Raw genomic sequence first — 21,473 nt, 5'->3', positions numbered from 1 at the left:
GTGAAGCAATAAAGCTAACCACAATGCTACCGTGCCACCCATATGCAGGTTACGGGGACTGGCCATGATAAAATTGTCCCTTAGTGTCCTAAGATCTGCAGGTTGGGTGGATTTACGGGGATAGGGCAGGGGGTGGACTTTTCAGAGGATTTTTGCAGACTCGATGGGACAAATAGCCTTCTGCACTGAAGGTTTTTTATGGCTCTAAAATGGAACATCAGTTAATGTTTTAATAAGCTTCATCCAAATTATATGAAGGGACCTAATAAAAAATTATTTTTGTCATTTTGGGGTGCACAGAGCTTGCAGGGTGCAGAGGTGAGAGTTGAGCAGAATTGGGATATCAGAATTTGGGAGTGAGAAGTCCAGGGGAGGGTCAAAGGTCAGTGTTCGGCGGTTCAGAAACTGGATTGGTGGGGAACAGAGCTGATTTGGAGAGGTGTCACAATTGAGCAGCAGCTCATGATCTCGTCCTTTTTAATTTTCAGTCCGACTCCTCCCGCATTCGTTTACGTAAAAAAAAATGAAAACGCAAACCTTTTGGTCATAGGTGGTCCCAGTGTCTGGTTTTATGGCATGCAGCTGATGTGGATGGCTTAGGGCGAACCAACAATATTTGCATATAGTCATGAGCCCTGAATATCCCTTCACCAGTATGGTGAGTGGTACACTTTCAGGCAGAAATGAGTGCCTGTTTTCACTCTTGCATATTAGGGGCTTGATTAGGCTGCTAGCACCCAAGAAACAATCTCTGCTTGTTTGAAGTTGTAGGCCATTGACTTGAATTTTAAAAAAGTGTTTATGGCTGGCTCTATGTTCTAACCAGTGGCTATGTAAACAATGTTCTTCTAACCTTCAGTTTGATCTATATTCACAGGATAAAATGAACTGCTATGGGAGCCAACCTTTTTATATGGGTCTTGAAAATGATTTCAATGCCCATGGTGTACTACTGTTGAACAGTAATGCAATGGGTAAGTTAAAATGTTTCTGCACTCTTTTAAAAATATCATATTGCAACTGTTGAACCTTTTTTGGCATCAAAATGCAAAGAACCATATCATAAAATGTTGGTCAAATTTTAGAGTGACCTACATAACTGTGACAACGGTAAACTTTTCCTTCTCCATCTTCTTAGTCTTTCTGCAGAGTTTGACAGTTGACTAAGCCATCCTCCTTCAACACATCTTCACTATCGTCCAACTGGGTGCAACTGCTTTAACTCTCCAATTCCAACCAGAAAACTCACTTGCAACGGTTACTCTTCCTCCTTCTGCACCATTAACTCTGGTGCCCCCAACGATCAATCTATGCCCTCATCCTACTTCTCATCTACATGCTGCCCCTCGACAACAACATCTGAAATTGCAGCATTGGTTTCCAGATTAATGCTGATGACACCCAGCTCTACCTCACTACCACCTTTCTCAACTCTTCAACTGTGGATAAATTATCAGACTGCTAATCTGATATCCAGTACTGTATGAGCAGAATTTTCCTCCAACTCAATATTGGGAAGACTGACGCCAATTTTTCCAGCCCCCGCACGGGACTCTATTCACTAGTTATTGAATCCATCACTCGCTCTGTCAAAAGTCCGAGATTAAGACATCTGTTTGGCGCCACATTTAGTCCTGAGATGAACTTTCCACCTCCTATGTACGCAATCGTTAAGACAGCCTATTTCCACCCTGGCACATCGTCCAACTTCATCTCTGCCTCAGCTTATCTGCTGCTGAAACCCATGCCGTCATTATCTATAAACTTCCTGTACCAGCCTCCCCGAACAGGTGCTGGAATGTGGTGACTAGGGGCTTTTCACAGTAGCTTAATTTGAAGCCTACTTGTGACAATAAGCAATTTTCATTTTCATTCATTGATCATTCCAGTACGTTCCTGAATGGCTCCCACTTTCTATGCTTTGTAAACTTGGGCCATCCAAAATTCTGCTGCCTGTGCCTTAACTCGAAGCAAGTCCTGTTCCTTTACCATCTCTGGGCCCGTTGAGCTACCTTGGCTCCCAATCAAGAAGCATCATAATTTAAAAATTCGGATCTCTGTTTCCAAAGACCTCCAGGTCCTTGCTCCTCCCTATCTCAGTAATCTCTTCCAGCCCCACAACCCTCCAAAATGTCTTGGTCTTTTGTACATCCCGATTTTAATCGTTTCACTATTGGTGGCTGCATCCTATCAGTTGTCCAGGCTCCAAGATCTTTCTTATATCACACCTCCTCTCTACCTCACTTTCCTCCTATAACACACTCTTTAAATCCTACCTCATTGACCAAGCTTTTGGTCATTGATCTAATATATTCCTATGTGGCTCACTGTAATATTTTTGTTTTATAATGCTCTTACAAAGCATCTTAGAACTTTACATTTGGGGAAATGTTGCATGTTGTAAGAATATTAGTGAAACTTTTGAGTTTCACACATTTTAAATGGTAATCTTTAATATTCCAAAGCGTATTTTAATTTTTTTTAGCTTGTCAATAACACACAAGGGTTTTGCAAGTCACGAAGGATTGGCAATATTCAAAGGATTAAGCACATTTTAGTCATTTAAGTTTTGTACCTGAAATATATAACAGCAAAGATAATAAATTAATCAACATATTAAGAAGTAAAGGTGGTACAGTGGTTAGCACTGTTGTCTCATAGAGCCAGGGACCCTGGTTCAATTCCTGCCTCAGGTGACTGTCTGTGTGGAGTTTTCACTTTCTCCCTGTGTCTGCATGAGTTTCCTCCGGGTGCTCCAGTTTTCTCCCACAGTTCAAAGGTGTGCAGGTTAGGTGGATTGGCCATGTTAAATTGCCCCTTAGTATCCAAAAGGACAGATGGGACTACTGGGTTATGGGGCTAGGGTGGGGGCATGGGCCTACATAGGGTGTTCTTTCCAAGGGTCGGTGCAGACTCAATGGGCCGAATGGCCGTCTTCTGCACTGTAGGGATTCTATGATGAACGAAAGATCAACTTATCTCACCTTCGTTATTCAATCTTGTGACCTCAAGGGCTATATTTGCCTTGCTGGTTGTGATTATGCCTTAATATTTGAAATTCTGATTTTTATAGGTATCAGTGTAAACAATATTAAATATCAAAGATATTTGTTGCAAACTGATATGAAATCTAAAGAATTCTTTCAGGAAGCTGCAACTAATGATAACGAGAAGATAAAAGATTAAAATCTGAATTTATCTTAAATCAGTGGTTCCTAAACCTGTGGCCCATGGACTATTGGCTGGTCCATGAGAGTACTGCAGGTGGTCTGTGGGGAGGGAAATACAATTATGTGTACCAAGTCTGTGCCATAATCGATGTTACATTACTTGCAATGTAATTTGCTTCACAAACATCCTTGTGTAATATAATCCACAATGTAAGTGTGCATCATAAACTATTAGAGATAGCTGTGCTTTTAATACCCACTGATATATTAGATTGACTCTCGTCAGCCGTAATCTATGGAAAAAATAACGTTTAAAATTACTTTTGTACATTGTGGTCCGCAGAAATCGCAACAATGAATCAATGGTCCATACCAAGGAAATGGTTCTTTCATGCATTTGAGGTGAAAACCTGTGTAATGACAACACTTAGTGATCTGGGATATTGAACTTAATTATCAGTGTTTGTTTTATCATGTCTGTGATATTTTTAACCTCCAGATGTAACACTTCAACCAACACCTTCTCTGACATACCGCACTATTGGAGGAATCCTGGACTTTTATATGGTTCTTGGTCCAAACCCAGAAAATGTTGTTGAACAATATACATCAGTAAGTACCGATGCCTAAATGGACTGGTTTGAAATAATTTCAGGATTGCTACTAAACAAAGTATTAGTATGCTACGAAAGGGAGAGTTCTCAATTGAAGTTAATTGGATGATGATTGAGGATTAATTTTCAAGGCAAGTCATGCAATTTTCACCTGCGATAAATTTTGCAAAAGCACAAACTCAAATCAACCTTAATGAACTTCTCATTCCTGTAGAAACTCTAAGATCTCAGCAGAATATTGGGAAAGTAATGATAATGCGAACGGAATCACTCACACTTCCAGCTGGACACAAAATTACAGTTTGGTAAACAAATCTTGATAGAATTTTTAAAAAATCAACAACCACAATCCTGCCAATCCCTGCTCTGTGTTCTCTGAACCTTCCCATCGGGTCTCCAGATGTGCATAAACTGCTGGGTAATTTCCTCCCTGTTGTAACCTCACAACATTAATGTAGAAAAGTGTTGATACAATCTTATTAGCCTATGCACACAAAATGGTGTGCGGACGAATTTCAATTTCCTACTCCATGCAATGCTTATTATCTTATTTCCTAGAGGTGGGGATAGGTAGATTCTGTCATTCAAGCAATGTGTATAGAGGTATTGTGAACAATGGCCCAGTGCCAAAATATGGTTTTCCTGAGGCTGAATCAGAGGAAAATTTCCACACCTAGTTTCAGCTTAACCGGAAGAAATAGTTCTACATCTAGTTTCAGCCAACAGTTAATTGTCCAATAAGCAAACCCCAAATAGCCCAGGCACCGTTTAGAAGCACATGTCTGCAGAAAAACTCTCAAATCTCTGCACATACTCTTGGAAGATCCTACAAGATTGATATTACTGCAACAGGCAGTTACAATGATAAAACATTTGAACCATTCATTAATTAGTACTTCTGATCCATGCACTTTGTGTTACGCATGATCTGATAGCCATTTCAGAGATTTGCTTGGAAGGTCAGCATGGCTGGAAGATAAGCATTCAATGGTATTTTAAATTTCAGAAGGACAAGAAACTAGTAAATGGTGGGGCAGCTCTGTTAATTGAGGATGGTATTAGTACAATAGTGATTAAGGATGGTATTAGAATAACAGTGAGAGAGGACCTTTTTTCAAAAGATCAAGATGCAGAATTAATTTGGGTAGAGGTAAGACTAACAAAGTTAAGAAATCACTTGTAGGAGTAATTCATAGGCTCTGTAACGAAAGTTACAAGATAGGACAGAGTAAAGAAGAAAAAATAATGGGATTTTGTAAGAAGGGTAGTGAAATAATCGTGGGTGATTTTAATCTTTTTATGGATTGGATGAATCAGATTAGCAAAGGTAGCTTGGATGATGAGTTCATAGAGCATATTCAGGACAATTTCTTAAAGTATTACATTCTAGTGTCAACCAGAGAGCAGGTTATTTTAGATCTGCTAATGTGCAATGAGACAGGATTAATTAATGGTCTCACAGTAATGGAATCAGTGTTATAGGCAACAGTAATCATAACAGGGCAGCACGGTGGTGCAGTGGTTAGCATTGCTGCCTACGGAGCTGAGGACCTGGGTTCGAATCCCGGCCCTGGGTCACTGTCTGTGGGGAGTTTGCACATTCTCCCCGTGTCTGCGTGGGTTTCGCCCCCACAAACCAAAAGATGTGCAGGTTAGGTGGATTGGCCACGTTAAATTGCCCCTTAATTGGAAAAAATAATTGGGTACTCTAAATTTATTTTAAAAAACCAGTGATCATAACATGATAGAACGTAATATTCCATTTCAGGGTAAGATGTGCAGACAGGAAGTTGGCGTTAAGGGGCTAATCAGATCAGCCATGATCTTATTCAATGTCACAGCAGGCTTGAGTGGCCACATGGCCCACTCCTCCTCCTAATTCTTGTGTTCCTTTGTAAACTAACAAAGTACAAATATATGATTAATGCTGCACAGAGGACAAATTGTGTTAAAGGGTTTTGACGAAGAGGCACCCAGACTGGAAGTGTTACCTCTGTTCTCTCTCCACAGATGCTATCAGACCTGCTGAGATTTTACAGCATTTTCTGTTTTTGGTTTAAAAGGCACCTTGTCAGCTTTAAACACAAATCCAAAGCATTGGCTTTTCTTGTACTCTTTCTAGCTTATTGGCCGTCCAGTCATGCCACCGTATTGGGCCCTGGGATTTCAGTTATGTCGATATGGATATACGAATACCAGCGAAATTGAGGATCTGTACACTGATATGAGGAATGCTGAAATTCCATATGTATGTTTGTTATATTCTTATGTGCAAGTATTGCATTAATATATTATCAATCTGATAATCTGGCGAGAATATGATTTTTTTGATGTATGGAGTAAAGAATAACTGATGTAAAAAAGCACTTTGCTACTATTATACACCAACTTGCATCAATGGAAATTAGTTTCAGATATGCATTTATGTAAAATGGCAGCATACATGTCTGTCTCTTAACAGCATGGCCAACTGAAATGACAGCACCTCAAATGAATGATCACATAATGACTTCAATGTGGTATTAACACTGCCCAGTGCACAGCCATTGGTTCTCTGAGGAACTCCATATATCCTTTATTTCTGACTATTTTTAATCTCTTTTTTTAGTTATAATTTAGCCTGCCTCTGGAGTAAGATTCTGCACTGAGCCAAATACATGTCTTCCCACCCAGTCTTTGTCTCTGAGCTCAGTGTGACATGCAGAGGTACAGCTGTCAATGTAAATCAGGTGTGCCAACTAGTTATTGCACTATATAGGTATTAGTCTAATCTGGTAGCTGATATCCTCATCAGCAGCCTATGTAATGTTGAACTGAAATATTAATGTATTCTATGTATTAAAATATAACTTTATTTGAAGGATGTGCAATATGTTGACATTGATTACATGGAGCGGCAGTTGGACTTTACACTTGATGTTGACGACTTCCAGGATTTGCCACATTTGTTTAATAAAATGAGAAACGAAGGGATGAGAACTATTGTCATTTTGGTAAGCTTCTAGCGTACTCTTTGAAGAAAAGCAGACTTGAATTACACATCAATAATCTAATTTGGAACTATGAATTTTATACATTTTTAAACTATGCAGGACCCAGCTATTTCAGGAAATGAAACCAAATCTTACAAAGCCTTTACAACTGGAGTCAATAATGATGTCTTCATTAAATGGAATGGAAGTTCTGATATTGTGTGGGGGAAGGTAATCAGTTTTTTAAAAGCATTTTTGTGAGATATTTAAAATGCAGCAATGTTCTGAAGTGATTTTAGTTCCTTTTGTAATGAAAACAATTTTATTGCTTCTAATTTCACAACACAAACAGAATTATTTGTGCATCATAACATCTACAAAATGCATAATGCAGTAATAAACTTTTAATTTTCTGAATACCCATTACAGGTATGGCCAGATTTCCCAAATGTAACAGTTAATACATCAAAAGACTGGGATTATCAAGTGGAGGTAAGCTTGATTTTTAAAAAATTACGTATATGATTTAATTCTGTCTGTCAAACAAAATCACCCCGCAACTAAAATATATTAATTTAACACTTATCTGAAGCCGAATGACCTGCCATTGGTGTTTGCCCTGATGAAAAAAACCTTAAGTTGAAATCATTTTTAACTTCAGTGTGGACATAATAAACATAAAACAAACATGGAAGCAGAGGAATTTAATTAACATGCAAGAGAAAATTAGAAAGAAAGAACCAATGTCTTGACTTAATTTTAAAGTATGTATTTAAGAAGCTTTGTCTTCTTTTTGTTAAAACTGTTGTTTCATGTTGTTGCAGCATTATCGATCTTATGCTGCTTTCCCAGACTTCTTCCGCAAAGAAACAGCAGAATGGTGGCATACAGCAATAAAAGAATATTATAGTAAAAGGTTGACGTTTGATGGACTTTGGATTGTGAGTTTTCACTGTTAATTTTCTGTCTCATTAAACAGCAATACTAAGTTTCAATTAACAGCAAAGACACTTTCCCTTATTTCTTTACAGGACATGAATGAACCAGCAAGCTTTGTCCATGGATCTGTTAATGGTTGTTATGATATCAAACTGAACAAGCCACCTTATATGCCAGGTTAGGACATTTCCAATTAATTAATTCTTCAAATGTGCCGCTCAAAGAGAATGCAAAGAGTCACTTGAGTTTGGAAATCGATTCGTGTGTAGGCTGCTCTGTCATTTAAACTGAAACAGCTCATCTGTATTTAATGTAACTCTCTGTATACTGAATCTCCCTCGCGAATTTCAAAAAACGGTTCATAGTTTGTTCTAAAATATATCAAAGTAGTGAATCACACATTGTTACCTAATTTGTAGTTGTCACAGAATAATTTGTAAATTTTTCCCAAAGGTATATTCAGCGAATAGTACTCAGCTTCAGCGTTACTCACTGGACATGGTCATTTGTCGGCTAAATCAAAATTAATTCAAATCTTCTTACCGCACCTAGTGATGCACTAAGGCAGACTTTTGTCTGCTTCCCCAAGGGTGCAATTTACCAGCCACATCCCATGGGAATTTGGGCAGGACGCAGTCGGTAGAATCCAGGAGAGGACGCTCCTGAGAATCCCGAAGGTCATTATGCCTCCCGAATCTCATGTTCTCACAATGGGCAGGACCTAGACTCGCATAGTTAATAGAACTTAATAGTTCACTGAGCTATGCTGCCACCGAATCAAACAGCCACCCGGCATCTATCGGCCTCGCCGAGGAGACCCCAGCTAGGGACCAAGCGAAAAAGCACCAGATGATCGGAAGCCCCCAGGTGGTTGGCCTCTGGGTAGGCGGGTGCCCTGGCATGGCTGGTTCCACCCGGGCATCTTGGCATTGTCAGGGTTCCCAGATGCCAGGCTGGCAGGGGACTGCCAGGGTGTTAGGCTGTGAGTGCCAAGGTGCCAAGGGCCTGGGTGTGCCCTACCAGTATGTGGTGGGGTACGCAGGGGCTTGAGGAACCCCCCCCTCCCCCTCGCCCCAACAGATGAGTTGGGGTATTGGTTCAGAAGCAGGGATGTTTCCCACTGCTTCACAAGACTTCCCAAAACAACATTGAAGGAGGGGTAATATCTTCATGTTGGGGTCAGTAAACATCAAAGCTACTGCCACTTTTCATGAGTTCTTCCCTTGGTAACTGGCTTTCCCTCATGTGAGAGACTGTGGATGCCTCAGGTGTTCGGTTCCCTCACTATGTAAATAGGGATTCATGTGTAAAATTGCCTCCACTTTTTCGTTTTGCTGATAGGCACTTGAAGTGTGCCAGTAACAAGCCTGTTAACAACCTTCACTCTCAATCCGTCCATGTTATTTGTTCTATCTTATTTGAAAGTATGGGTTCATAAAATATTTAATTCCTTGCCCTGCTGAGGGGTAGTGATGAGCCAAGCATCATTGGTAGGAAGTAAAGGCGGAGAACACTTCTATACAAATCTTACTCAGCCCCAAAGTTTTGAACCAGCCGAGTTGAATGAATTGCAACAATTTCCTGCAGGCTCTGTTGGTGTTTTCTTTAAAAAAGATTTTAGTGATTTCTTGAAGAAGTGCTGATAACATATTGGGATTGTCTTCAAGTGTGGAAGATAAAGCAAAGGAAGTGTCTGGTGGGAATGTGGGTGCGGGGGTTAGTGTGTCTGGCACAAAGCCAGCACAACATTTCATCTAAAAATTTTAATTAAGTTTCATCATCAAAAAAATTAAAAGTACAATTTTTTTAAACATTTGAAATTAAAAGTTACAGATATTAAGGGTAGCATGGTGGCGCAGTGATTAGCACTGCTGACTCACGGCGCCGAGCTCCCAGGTTCGATCCCGGCTCTGGGTCACTGTCCGTGTGGAGTTTGCACAGTCTCCCCGTGTCTGCATGGATTTCACACCCACGAACAAAGATGTACAGGGTAGATGGATTGGCTGTGCTAAATTGCCCCTTAATTGGAAAAAATGGATTGGGTACTCTAAATATATTTTAAAAAGTTACAGATAATAAGTCTTGGTTACCTGAAATCGATCATGCAATAATTCCAAACATAGAAGGATTTGATTAATCATTTTACCTATTTCATTCTGTTACTATCTGTTTCATCACGTGATGCATTCTCATTTCTAAGCTCTTGAATCAAGTCATATGGGGTTGCAACACAAAACGCTATGTATGGAGAGTGAACAGCTTCTAGCAGATGGAACTCCAGTCAGGCACTATGATGTGCATAACCTTTATGGATGGTCACAAACAAAACCAACACTACAGTAAGTTGTAGACGATTATCTTGAAATAACTTGGGATTTTAAAATGTTACTTGATCGGAAATCAATGAAGATACGTGTAGCCAAGCTGATTTTAACAAATGGAGAGAGGATAATAAAGATCTAAATTGCAGAATTAAATGAAGAAAATCAATGCAAAAAGTTTGATAACCTTTGTGAGGGCCATGAGGAATCCAGCACGGAGTTTGTCGAGTCAAACAGAAAGTAACTTTATTTTCAAGAATATGTACACAGGGCCAGTAGTTCACTGTTGGTTCCCTCTCTAGCTCATATCACACTGGCCACCTCTATTTTTACAGCTGCACTGCAAATGATTACCCCACCCCCCTTGAATTGGATTGGATTGGATTTGTTTATTGTTACGTGTACCGAGGTACAGTGAAAAGTATTTTTCTGCGAGCAGCTCAACAGATCATTATGTACATGGGAAGAAAAGGGAATAAAAGAAAATACATAATAGGGCAACACAAGATATACAATGGAACTACATAAGCACTGGCATCGGATGAAGTATACAGGGTGTAGTGTTAATGAGGTCAGTCCATAAGAGGGTCATTTAGGAGTCTGGTGACAGTGGGGAAGAAGCTGTTTTTGAGTCGGTATCCTCACATTGGAAGAGCTCATATTCCTCAAGTAACATGGGGTAACCAATCATCCCCAGCCAATAGGATCCGGGCCAGTTAGAACAGTAACAAAATCGATGCATTTATATACATATGTTGGAACAATATTTAAAGGCCGCACATTTCTACCATTCGCATTGCTTCATCATTCACTATGCAAATGGTGTTTCCACTGTACTTTCCATGAAGTTACGGTACCACAGCGAGAAAAAGTCAAGAGGAAATTCAGGGCAATTGTTCATAAACAGCAAACTTGCAAACTTGAAGGTCAATGGTCTAAATGAACTGCAGAGACAAGAAAAATCAATATGGTTTTGTGAAATAGATGGTGTGTGATCACGTAACAGCAAGAGCAGCTGTGTGGCATGCTTTACTTAAGCGCACGGTTCTCCTTCTAGCAGTCACTTTAGACCCTCCTGGTGAGAAGCAATGTTTTGTCAATGTGTAATCTGAGGATTTATATGAAAGATGGCATTTTGTGTTCATCAATAGGAGGATCACTTGGGCTGCAAAATTAAATGCTTTTTTACTTTGGAACCTCAAAGTAAGTCTTAACCCCAACATCAGTTTATTTTACATAACAACCACCTTGAACATGTAAATAAGATTGGCGTTTTCTTCTAAATTAGTGGAACCTTTGAGTTCTAAATCTAATCCCTCCAGGGTTATATTGCGACTGATTTGACTGCTGGGCCTTAAGAGAAGAGACCAGGCAAGTGCTCAAAGTGAGTTTTGATTTCTTTATAATCCAAGTTCCAAAGTGAAAGTTGAGTGGAAAAGTCTTGGTTCTGAGCACATGCTCCTGGGGTAATTTTCTGACTTTTGTGCTAATCCTTGTTATCGACACTGTATACTTCTAGTTTTGTAATGGTACAACATGAGAAACCTGTCACTATTGCATACCCAGAAAAGTAGCTCCAAGGTGTTTTAATGTAAGGGACTAGTGAATAGAAAGGACTAGTGAATAGAAGCTGTCAATGTGCAGGTTGAAGGTGAATGATTCACTATTGAGGGCAACAATATGCACCTTTCGAAGGCTAAAGCTGTCACATGTGGCAGTAAGAAAGTTTAACACTGAATGTTATACATTCATTCCTGGTAAATTTTCTTTTGCACATCTATTCGTAAGATATTTTCAAGATTTACACCTGGTTGTACATCTGTTCAATTTTGTCATTATAAATGTCCTCTATGGAAAATGTACTTTGCGGCCCTTAGCAAAGAGATGCTTTCCTACAGATCCTGCAAACCCCGAGCACAATCAGCTGTAAAGGCGTTTTGGGGCAAAATGATCTAACCAACACTACTCCAATAATTGTGGTATGTCTTGCTATTTATCTATGAATAATAATATCAAATTGAAGCATTGTATATTTGGGGGCATCGTGGTATATTGGGAGATGGTGGGGCAATTGATCTTGAGGACAAATGATCCTCCGGCTAATGCCCTGGATTGGGAGTTCAAATCCCACTATGACCACTAATGGCATTTAAAATCAATTAATTAATATTTTAAAATCTGAAATTGAAAAGCGAGTCTCAGTCATTGTAATCATGAAATGACTATTGATTTTCGTAAAAACCTGTCTGCTCACTAATGCCCTTTAGGGAGGGAAATCTGCCATTCTTGCCTGGTCTGGTCTACAAGTAATTCCAGCAATGTAATTGACTTAACAGTTCTCAACTGCAATTAGCAGCAAATGCTGGCTTTGTCAGTAATGCCCACACCCCATGAAAGAATGAAAAGAAAATGATCAGAACAATATATATGACTTAAAAATTACAAAGAACTTGCGTCGCCCTGTGCGCAAAGTCATGGAAAATTGGCAACATGGGTGGGATTCTCCATTCCCGCAGCCAGCCAATGGAGTTTCCCATTGTGGCAACCCCATGCCATCGGGAAATCCGTGGGCATGGGTGTGCTGCCGGTGGACCAGAGGATCGCACTGAAGGAGAATTCCGCTGTATGTATTTGTGTGCGCTTCCTGTTTTCACCTTATTCCCCACTCATTTCCCCACTTATAAGTCCTAATGATCACATATAGGGGCGATTTTGAGTCCATTTTAGCCATACGTGGATTTGATGGCATGGATGCACTGAGATAATCGGAAAACGCACATCTCTTCGGCGAGATCGGGATTTCTGATTTTCAATGCCGCTCGCTGGCGCAGTAACGTGAAAAAAGCCAGAGGAACCCGGGAACCTTATTATAATACATTCATATGTCTTGAGTGAGCACTCCCTCTGGGACACCCTCCCTCACTGAATATTCGTCACTGAATGGCGGGCGCAATTTACAGCAGCTTTATGAAAACCTGAACCTGGGGACCTCATCTCTGAAGGGCATATCAGAGGTGAGCTTAGGTCACCTTCCCCTTCTTGGAGCCAGTCGCAAAGGGAGAAATGGAGAGGGTGCAGGAGACCCAAAAAAGTACAAATCGGGGCCAGTGAGGGGGGGTGGGGGTAGGGTTTGGTATTGCCTTCTCGGGTTGCCTTCCCTTCATGTTGGGATACCCCTTGGTTTAAAGAGGTCTGGCTGCTGGCATGCAGGCAAAGCTTCCAGTATCCCCCTTGTTGGGCTTATGGTGATATCGTCACTAACGGAGTGCCCTTTGAGAGTAGGAGCTGGAATATGGTTGGGAGGAGGTGATTACAAAGGGTCAGAACTGGAAACGACTGTGAAGTTCTTGAGTGTGATCCCTGGAGAGGCTTAGCTGCAAGGGCAGAGTGGGGGGACTCAGGAAAGATGTGCTTCCCTGGCTCAAGAGGCCTGATGGCTCACTCAGTGGGGGGAGGATGCCTGCTGTGAGACTTGAACCCCACACTCAAACACCAGTGTGAGGACAAAGGGGATAAGCTGCATGGAAGGTCAAGCCCACTGGTTACTGACGTTTGATTGTCAGTGGTTAGTGTCAGGGTAGAAGACAGGTACAGATGGTTGGATTGTTTAATCTGCAGCCCTTGTGAGATAGGGAACGCCCTCGATAATGAGGATTGCTTTCTTCACATGAAATTGCCTGCCACACGAGGAAGTCAATTGCCTGATCAATTCCCTGATTCTTCCTTGATGAGTCAATTAAGTCAACAAAGCAACATACGAGTGTGCCACTGATTGAAACCAAGTGATTAACCATTTAATGCCATTGGCTCCTACTAAGTGCGGAGGGGAGAGGGGAAGGAGGTGGGCCACCTCGTGAACCTGCTCCTGGGCCTGGCCAAAGTCGCCATAGATAGGTCCCAGGCAGCAGATGACTGCGGGGGGCATCCAACCCAAATGTCTACCCCTCTACTGTGGCTACATTCACAGCCTGGTGTCCCTGGAAAAGGAGCACATAGAGTCCACCGTCACTGTTGATGCCTTCTGTGCCAGGTGGCCACTAACAGCTGAGTGCCTTGTCAACGTGCTTAATAACTTCTTGGTTTGATATTCTAAGTTGCATTTGTGATTTGCTTATTATTTAAGGCAGGATCCCTTTAATTTGTCCCTTAGTTTGTTTGGTTTTGTTTCCCTTGTTATCTGATTTGCAGCAAAATAGCTGGTAGCATTTTCCCCAAGCATTTTACTCCAATGCTTACACCAATGTTTACATTAGAGATGTCACATTAATGTGGACAGCAGTGCACAACAATGACTGTAAAGTCTTTTATTACTCAACTCATTCAAGATCATGATGAGGCGAATCATTGAGGTCCCCAGTGTGGTTGAACACTGGTCGAAAACATGCACTCAAATGCCCTGTCATCAAACCCTCGGGTTGGGGGTGAGAATGGTCGGGGTTCAGGTACCACTGAGACCCTCCAAGGTCGGCATTCTTCAGCCAAATGAAGTTGAGAGCAACAACTGTGGGGAAGCGGCAATTGTGTTCAAGGGGAGAGAGTGAGGTTTTGTGGAGAGGCACTCATTGAGGGGGAAGCTTATGGGTCGATCTTCCAGGAGGGTAGAGGGCTGAGGGTCAATGCACTGTCATGAATTCTTATTGCTCACTTTGATGTTCTCTTCCTTCGTGATTTTGAATGTACAGAATCATGGAGCCATTCGAGTTGGCTATTCTGCTGATTGCAATCGACCAGCAGCAGCAATATAGACATGCCACTGCATATAGCTGGGACCACCCACCCTGAAAATGAGGGGGATGCTGGGCCCATTGCTCTTCTGGAAGCAGAACCACAGATGGTGGAGCCAAGAGCAGCAAAGGACCTTCCGATGTCACACATCCCACCTCCGGATGTCAGAGCTGTAGTGCCAGAGAAGACTACATCTGTCCTGGGGGTCGGTGGACCATGGGCGAAATTCTCCGACCCCCAGCAGGGTCAGAGAATCGCCTGGGGCCGCCTAAAATCCCGCCCCCGCCGTGGCAGAGATTCTCCGCCACCCGTGAAGTGGCGGCGGCGGAATCTCACCACTCCGATCGGAGAGGCCCCTGCGGTGATTCTCCGGCCCGGATGGGCCGCAGTCCCGCCGCTGGGAGGCCTCTCCTGCCGCCGAGGTTTGAACCACCTCTGAAACGGTGGGATCAGCGGCGCGAGCAGGCCCCCGGGGTCCTGGGGGGGCGGGGGGTGATCGAACCCCGGGGGGTGCCCCCACGGTGGCCTGGCCCGCGATCGGGGCTCCCTGCTCAGACTCCGGGCCAGTGCCCTGGCTGCACTATTTTCCTCCACGGCCTTCGCCATGGCGGAAGCGGAAGAGAACCCCACATCGCGCATGCGCCGGCAGTGACGTCAGCGGCCAGCTGCCGCTGACGTCACTGCCGGCGCATGCGTGGACCGGCGAAAGCCTTTCTGCCAGCCCCGCTGCCGGGGGCGCCGGTTTTTTGCGCCGGTCTTCTGGGGCCAACCGCTCCGGCGCGGGGCTAGCCCCCAAAGGTGGGGAGAATTCCACCTGAGTGGTTGGCGCCACTCCCCTACTCCGGGACCCTCCGTCACGCCGGGTAGGGGAGAATCCCGCCCCATATTTGCCAGGTTATGCAAGAGCTGACACCACATGGAGTGGGAGATCATTCATTTCCTGTAGCCCTTAAGGTCACCGCTGCTCTGAATCTCTGTGCCAGATGCTCGTTTTAGGGCAGTGCAGGTGACATGTGCGGCATTTCCCAGTCTGCCACACACAAGTGCGTAAGGGAGATCGCAGATGTGCTATTTGCTGGGGCCCACCGGTACATCGACTTGAACTGGAACCAGATGAGCCAGGACACCAGGGCTATGCGATTCAGCCAAAGCGCAGATGCAGGGTGTCATTGACTGCACCCACATGGCTCTGAGGTCTCCATGGTGGCATGGACTGCAACGGAATACCACTCACTCAATGTCCAAATTGTCTGTGACCACATAATGACAGTTGTGTTCCTGTTTCCTGGAGAGCATCCATGTTAGTTACATATTGGGGTGCTCACAGATCCCAGCTGTCTTTGAGGGAGAGCAGCGGCTGGAGGGATGGTTCCTCGGGGACAGGGGGGGATTCCCTCAGGAGGTGGCTGATGATGTCAGGACAGAGGCCACACACACCCACGGGGATTCACTATAACGAGGCTCATGCATCAACGTGCATGTTGGCAATTGGACTGCTGAAGATACAGTTCCAATGCCTGGACCTGTCAAGGCTGCCTGCCGTATAGTCCCCAAAGGGTGTTCCGCATCAGAGTGGTCTGCTGCACTCTGCACAACCTGATATTGCAGCAGGGAGACCAAATGGACGAGGAGGAGATGGAGGATCACCAAAGAGGAGGAGGACAGAGAGGGTCAATACGCGGAGGAAGGGGATGAAGAACCTTAGGTGATGTCTAGGGTCTGCTAGAGACACCCTCATAGTTGGTTTGGGAACACACAGTACTCGGGAGTGAAGAGTTTGCCCACCATGGGGTACAACATCAATTCAATAATGTGGTGATTGCTTGTCCATGTTAGGAAAATAATGGTAGTTTCAGGGGGTTTATATTTGTATTGGTAAACATGAGAAATAAGGTACAGTTTTAAGTGTGTTTAATTTAATATTTCTGTGCCTGGAAGGGCAAAATTTATCTTTAGATTCATGCTGGACAAACATATTTGTATGTTTTGGGGTTGGTTTCAGTTCCAACTGGATTCTATTGTGCTTAGAGAGGGCTAGGCTTAGCGAGTTGCCCCTTCGGCCCAGTGTCAGGTCTCCCGTATCAGGTACCTGCTTGTCAAGACCTGCACCAATTTTCACCCACGTGACCCTTTTGCATCCTCCTGCTGGCGCGGGGCCTGAACCGACCAGCAGGGGACCAGGGCATTTGAAACGGATCAGCAATGGGCAGCGATCCCACTTTCCCACCAACACTGTATTCTCCGCCTCATGGGGAACTCCGCTGCGAGCAACAGGTGGAGGAGAATCCAGCCCAGTGTCTCGATTTCTCAATTTATGCTGCAGGGAAACACTTGTTCTCCAATTAATTCTACGTCTCTGATTTCCAGTTGTCAGAACTATCACTAATATTTATGTGATAACATAAAATGAAAGCATAATAAAGATAAGAACAAATGTTTGATTTTAAAGTAAGATTTGAATGAATGATATTGATCCACCTGGGTCAATTTATTTCGAGCCTCTAACCTCACCCCAGCTGAAAACTAACCTTGTGCTTGTCCATTGCTTTGGGAGATTGGCATGTATTGAAAAGGAAAGACAAAAAATCAAACGCAATAAAATAAAGCACTGAAGCAAGTTAGAAAGTTTAAAATATATTTTCAGGAAACATTCAAAGTTCTCAAATGAAATCGCCTGATGTGTTGTTATGTGCAATTTTACTCTTCTCATTGCAATTAACAATAGTTTTTTCATAGATCTTTGCAGAACATAACTGGAGAGCGTGGGATCGTGGTGACACGTTCAACTTTCCCAAGTAGTGGTCAATGGGCAGGACATTGGCTTGGAGACAACACAGCTGCCTGGGACCAAATGCATAAATCAATCATTGGTAACAAGTGAACAATTATTATATATTTAATCAGAATACATGTATTTGTTTCCTCTCGTTCCCATTTTCTGTCCACTTGAAGCTCCCCCCACTGCGCCCCCCCCCCCCCCCCCCCCCCCACCACCACCGGCAAAGCAATAATTCAAGAAATGGTACATGCTTGTAGTGTTACTCTCCCAGCAGTGTTAGCAGTCCACCGGTCTCTTCATTAAGTAGCCTCTCTTCACAAATAAGGTTGCACAGCAAGTCTTGGCAGACATATGACATTTAGAGTGCTGGGCATTGCAGGGAGGAGTAGGAAGCAGACCCACATCCACATGTGTGCTTTTCAGCAGAGGTCATTTGGAGGGGGTCCAGAGGCGGCTCACAACAATGTTCCTGGGAATGAAGGGCTTGCCATATGAGGAGCGATTGAGGTCTCTGGGTCTGTGCTCAATGGAGTTTAGAAGAATGAGGGGGATCTTAACTGAGACTAACGGAATACTGAGAGGCCTGGATAGATTGGACGTGGAGAAGTTGTTTCCACTGGTAGAAGGGACTTGAAACTGAGGGCACAGCCTCAGACTGAAGGGACAATCCTTTAAAACAGGGATGAGGATGAATTTATTCAGCCAGAGGATGGTGAATCTGTGGAACTCAAAAGGCTGTGGAGGCCAAGTCACTGAGTGTCTTTGAGACAAAGATAGATAGGTTCTTGATTAATAAGGAGATTAGGGGTTACGGGAAGAAGACAGAGGGATGGGGATGAAAACATATCGGCCATGATCGAATGGTCAGCAGATTCGATGGGCTGCATGGCCTAATTCTGCTCTTATACCCTATGGTCTTATGGTCTATTTTGCTGTATGTGAATGAGAAACGGGAGCCTGGTGTAATCTTTCCTTTAATAGTTGTACTATTTCATCACTATCACGAATTAGCCTCCAGCTTTCCTGATATCTCTGGTTTAATTAACACTCTAAAAGGTGAGCTATTTCGAACCATTTCTGCTGTAATTATATTGGATGGTAGCCTTCAGCCTCGTAAGGCAATGTTTTGTGCTGTGATGATCGGCTTTGTGTTGAGCATCGCCTGCTGTGGCTCAGGAATCCAGTCTGACATGATAGTCTCTGCAATGGAAGACATTTGGCGAAGAAAGTGCACAATTCATTGGCCTGTGTTTTGTCTAGGCCCTCTTATCAGCCAGCTGAGCTTCTCTTCCAGTACCCTTTCCAAACAATCAACCAACCGTGGTCGGACTGTGGCCAGACATTCTCCAGTTGTCAGTGTCAATGTCTGCCATCTTCACATCTTGTTTGCAGTTGTCCCTGTTGGGGAATAATGGATTCCCAGAAGGTCGTGAGCCAGTGGACAGGTCATCATCACAATCTCTTTGGGCCGTCACCCATCCGAAGAACATGGCCGAGCCTGTGCAGGCATCATTGACTTTGAAATTAGTGTACACTGATGGATTTAGCATGCTCCAGCACTTCTGAGTCAGTGACCTTGTCCTGCAAAGAGAACCCAAGGTTAAGTCTGAGATAGTGAAGGTGGAAACTGTTCAGTCTTTTCTCCTGCCTAGCCTATGTGTTCCAGGTCTCACCGCTGAAAATCAATGCACTGAGGACACAGGCTTGGTAGACTTACAGTTTGGCCTTTACATTCCTACTCAGCAAGGACATACCAAAGCAGCTAATGTGTGTTGATTGCAGTGCATCCTTGTCTTGGATCTCAGGAAAGCAAACCTAAACAGCTTTTTGTCAGTCCTTTGGCTACAATACACCTTCATGCAACTAATTCATATAGATTGTAAACAGCGCATGCCTCAGCACTGATCCCTGTGGCATTCCACCAGTTACCATTTGTCAACCTGAAAATCACCCATTTGTCTAAATTCTCTGCTTCCAGTTCGCCAGTTAATCCTCTATCACTGCTGATGGAAAATGTGGGGCTTTTGGACAACACAGATCTGGGGTTGTATCCTCAGGAACTGAAGTGAGATGAGGTGCTCATGGACAGCCCGTACAGAACATAGGTCTGTTGCTGTCTCCTCTTTTCTGCTCCTCCTCTTGTTTTGTTGCTGTCTGCTCTCTTCTCCTCTTGTTCTCGATCCTCTACCTCATCGACCTCCTCTTTCTGAGGTCCTTAGTGAACCTGTGATGGAAGGACTGTACTCTCGGGTGATTCAGGACACCCGCTATGGAGGACTCCCCGGGTATGCTGAAGCTGTGGAACATTTGCTTCTACCCCCCATTTGTAATATGTTTCTCGTGGCAGAACAGCTCTTGCTGATCATGTGAGGCTGGGTTATGGAAGGAAGTGGAACAGATAGCAGCCATCCTGTGGTGTGACGCGATGGCTGAAAAATTGATGTATGAGCAGACTGATGGTTGCCAGGAAAATGGAACTCTTCAAGCATGGTCATATTCAGCAAGTGAAAATTTTCTCTTGCGGTACATCGCAGCAAAGCTGCACGTGTACAGCCAATGGCCCTGCACCATGAGGAAGCACACTACACTGGCAAAGCCATTTCCACGCTTCACCCATCTCTGCCAGGTGAGAAAGAAGACAACAAAGTCCCCTCTCCTGGCATAAAGAGTCACAGCCACCTGGATGGTATAGTGGATGGTGAACAGTCAGATGTTAGGCGCGTACCACCCTGGAAGAATGCTGACATGTCAAAGCCCTTGGCCTCTAACCATCCCGAGCTTGCGTGATTTTGCAGCAGCAGGTCTGGTGGTAGAGTTCTGAATGTCTCTTCCGTGAATCACAGGCAACAAGCATACGGCTCTTGGAGTAAGAATACTGGGCGGGATTCTCCCATCGGGCGGCTACGCGCCGACGCCGGAGTAAAAACGGGAGTGTTTTACTCCGGCATCGGTGCCCGATCCAGGACCCCATTCTGAGGCCCACAGGGGGCTAGCATGGCACTGGAGCGGCCCGCACATGTGCAGTTGGGCCGGTGCCAACTAGCGCATGCGCAATGGCCTTCTTCCCCGCGCCGGCCCCGATGCCAAATGGCGCAGGGCTACAGGAGCCGGCGTGGAGGAAAGGAGGCTGGGGGGCAGAGAGGCCGGCCCGCCAATTTGTGGGCCTCGATCGTGGACCAGGCCACTACAGAAGCCCCTCCCCCGGGATCAGACCCACCCTCACCCACCCGCCCCCAACCATAGCCCACCCCCAGACTCTTCAACGCCGAGGTCCTGCCGGCTCTTAGGATGTTAGAACGGCGCAAGCGGGACTTGGCCTTTTGATGACGGCTGCTCGGCCCATCCGGGCTGGAGATTCGTCGCCCCGGCCTGGGTCGGAGAGTCGGCGCCTACCCCGACCGGCGCCAATGGCGCCAATTCTCTGCACTGCGGGGGGTCGGAGAATTCTGCCCACTGTTTCCAGCAGACCCTAGGTGGATAACGCTTAAAGCTGAAAGCCCTTCCCCTCTACTCTTGTTCCTTCTCTGCCTCTGCATCAGCTCCTTCCGCTGGAGGTGGGAAGAGGAGGGGACGGTGGTACTGCAGGAATGTCATCTGCAATTTGGAGAAAATTGTGTGCCCAGAACTCTTGTTGTAAAAATCAATACCCTCCCATGTCCAGTATCACTTCCTGCAGACTTCACCACCTCTAAGCAACTGCTCAAAACACTCGGCACTTTCAAAAATTCAAACAGAGCTAGTAACCTAAACTAATCTAACCTCCAATCCAGTTGTGTGATTCACATTGCCACGGAGAAGGGCTTTGAGAGCAGATGTGTCCATAGAAATCATTTGTGGGATCACGTTACGGGGCCTTTTTCACGATATCCCTGAACCTCAGAGACATGGTCAGTCTGCAAGAATCTGATGGAGGGAGAGAGCAGAGATTATAGAGACAGCTAGTCTCTATTATT

The 21,473-nt window shown here is 44.2% G+C and overlaps 1 protein-coding gene across 6 annotated transcripts in view; it reads left to right on the top strand.

Moving 5' to 3' along the window:
- Positions 1 to 21,473, top strand: part of si (sucrase-isomaltase (alpha-glucosidase)) — a 200,304-nt gene that overhangs the window by 142,823 nt on the left and 36,008 nt on the right. For all 6 annotated transcript variants that reach the window (XR_005462898.1, XR_005462899.1, XR_005462901.1 and 3 more), the window contains 10 exons: positions 878 to 974; positions 3,670 to 3,782; positions 5,907 to 6,032; positions 6,646 to 6,777; positions 6,877 to 6,987; positions 7,186 to 7,248; positions 7,581 to 7,697; positions 7,788 to 7,872; positions 9,896 to 10,034; positions 17,478 to 17,611. Coding sequence is in view for 2 of the 6 variants with exons in the window: in XM_038816696.1 (XP_038672624.1) it covers positions 878 to 974; positions 3,670 to 3,782; positions 5,907 to 6,032; positions 6,646 to 6,777; positions 6,877 to 6,987; positions 7,186 to 7,248; positions 7,581 to 7,697; positions 7,788 to 7,872; positions 9,896 to 10,034; positions 17,478 to 17,611 (1,117 nt within the window). In the remaining 4 variants the exon portion in view is untranslated. The remainder of the gene's footprint in view (positions 1 to 877; positions 975 to 3,669; positions 3,783 to 5,906; positions 6,033 to 6,645; positions 6,778 to 6,876; positions 6,988 to 7,185; positions 7,249 to 7,580; positions 7,698 to 7,787; positions 7,873 to 9,895; positions 10,035 to 17,477; positions 17,612 to 21,473) is intronic.

Source organism: Scyliorhinus canicula, chromosome 13 (assembly GCF_902713615.1).
Source record: "Scyliorhinus canicula chromosome 13, sScyCan1.1, whole genome shotgun sequence".
In the NCBI taxonomy this organism is placed as follows: domain Eukaryota; kingdom Metazoa; phylum Chordata; class Chondrichthyes; order Carcharhiniformes; family Scyliorhinidae; genus Scyliorhinus; species Scyliorhinus canicula.
The sequence above is the reverse complement of the archived record's forward strand: the minus strand, read 5'-3'. Positions and strand labels throughout refer to the sequence as shown.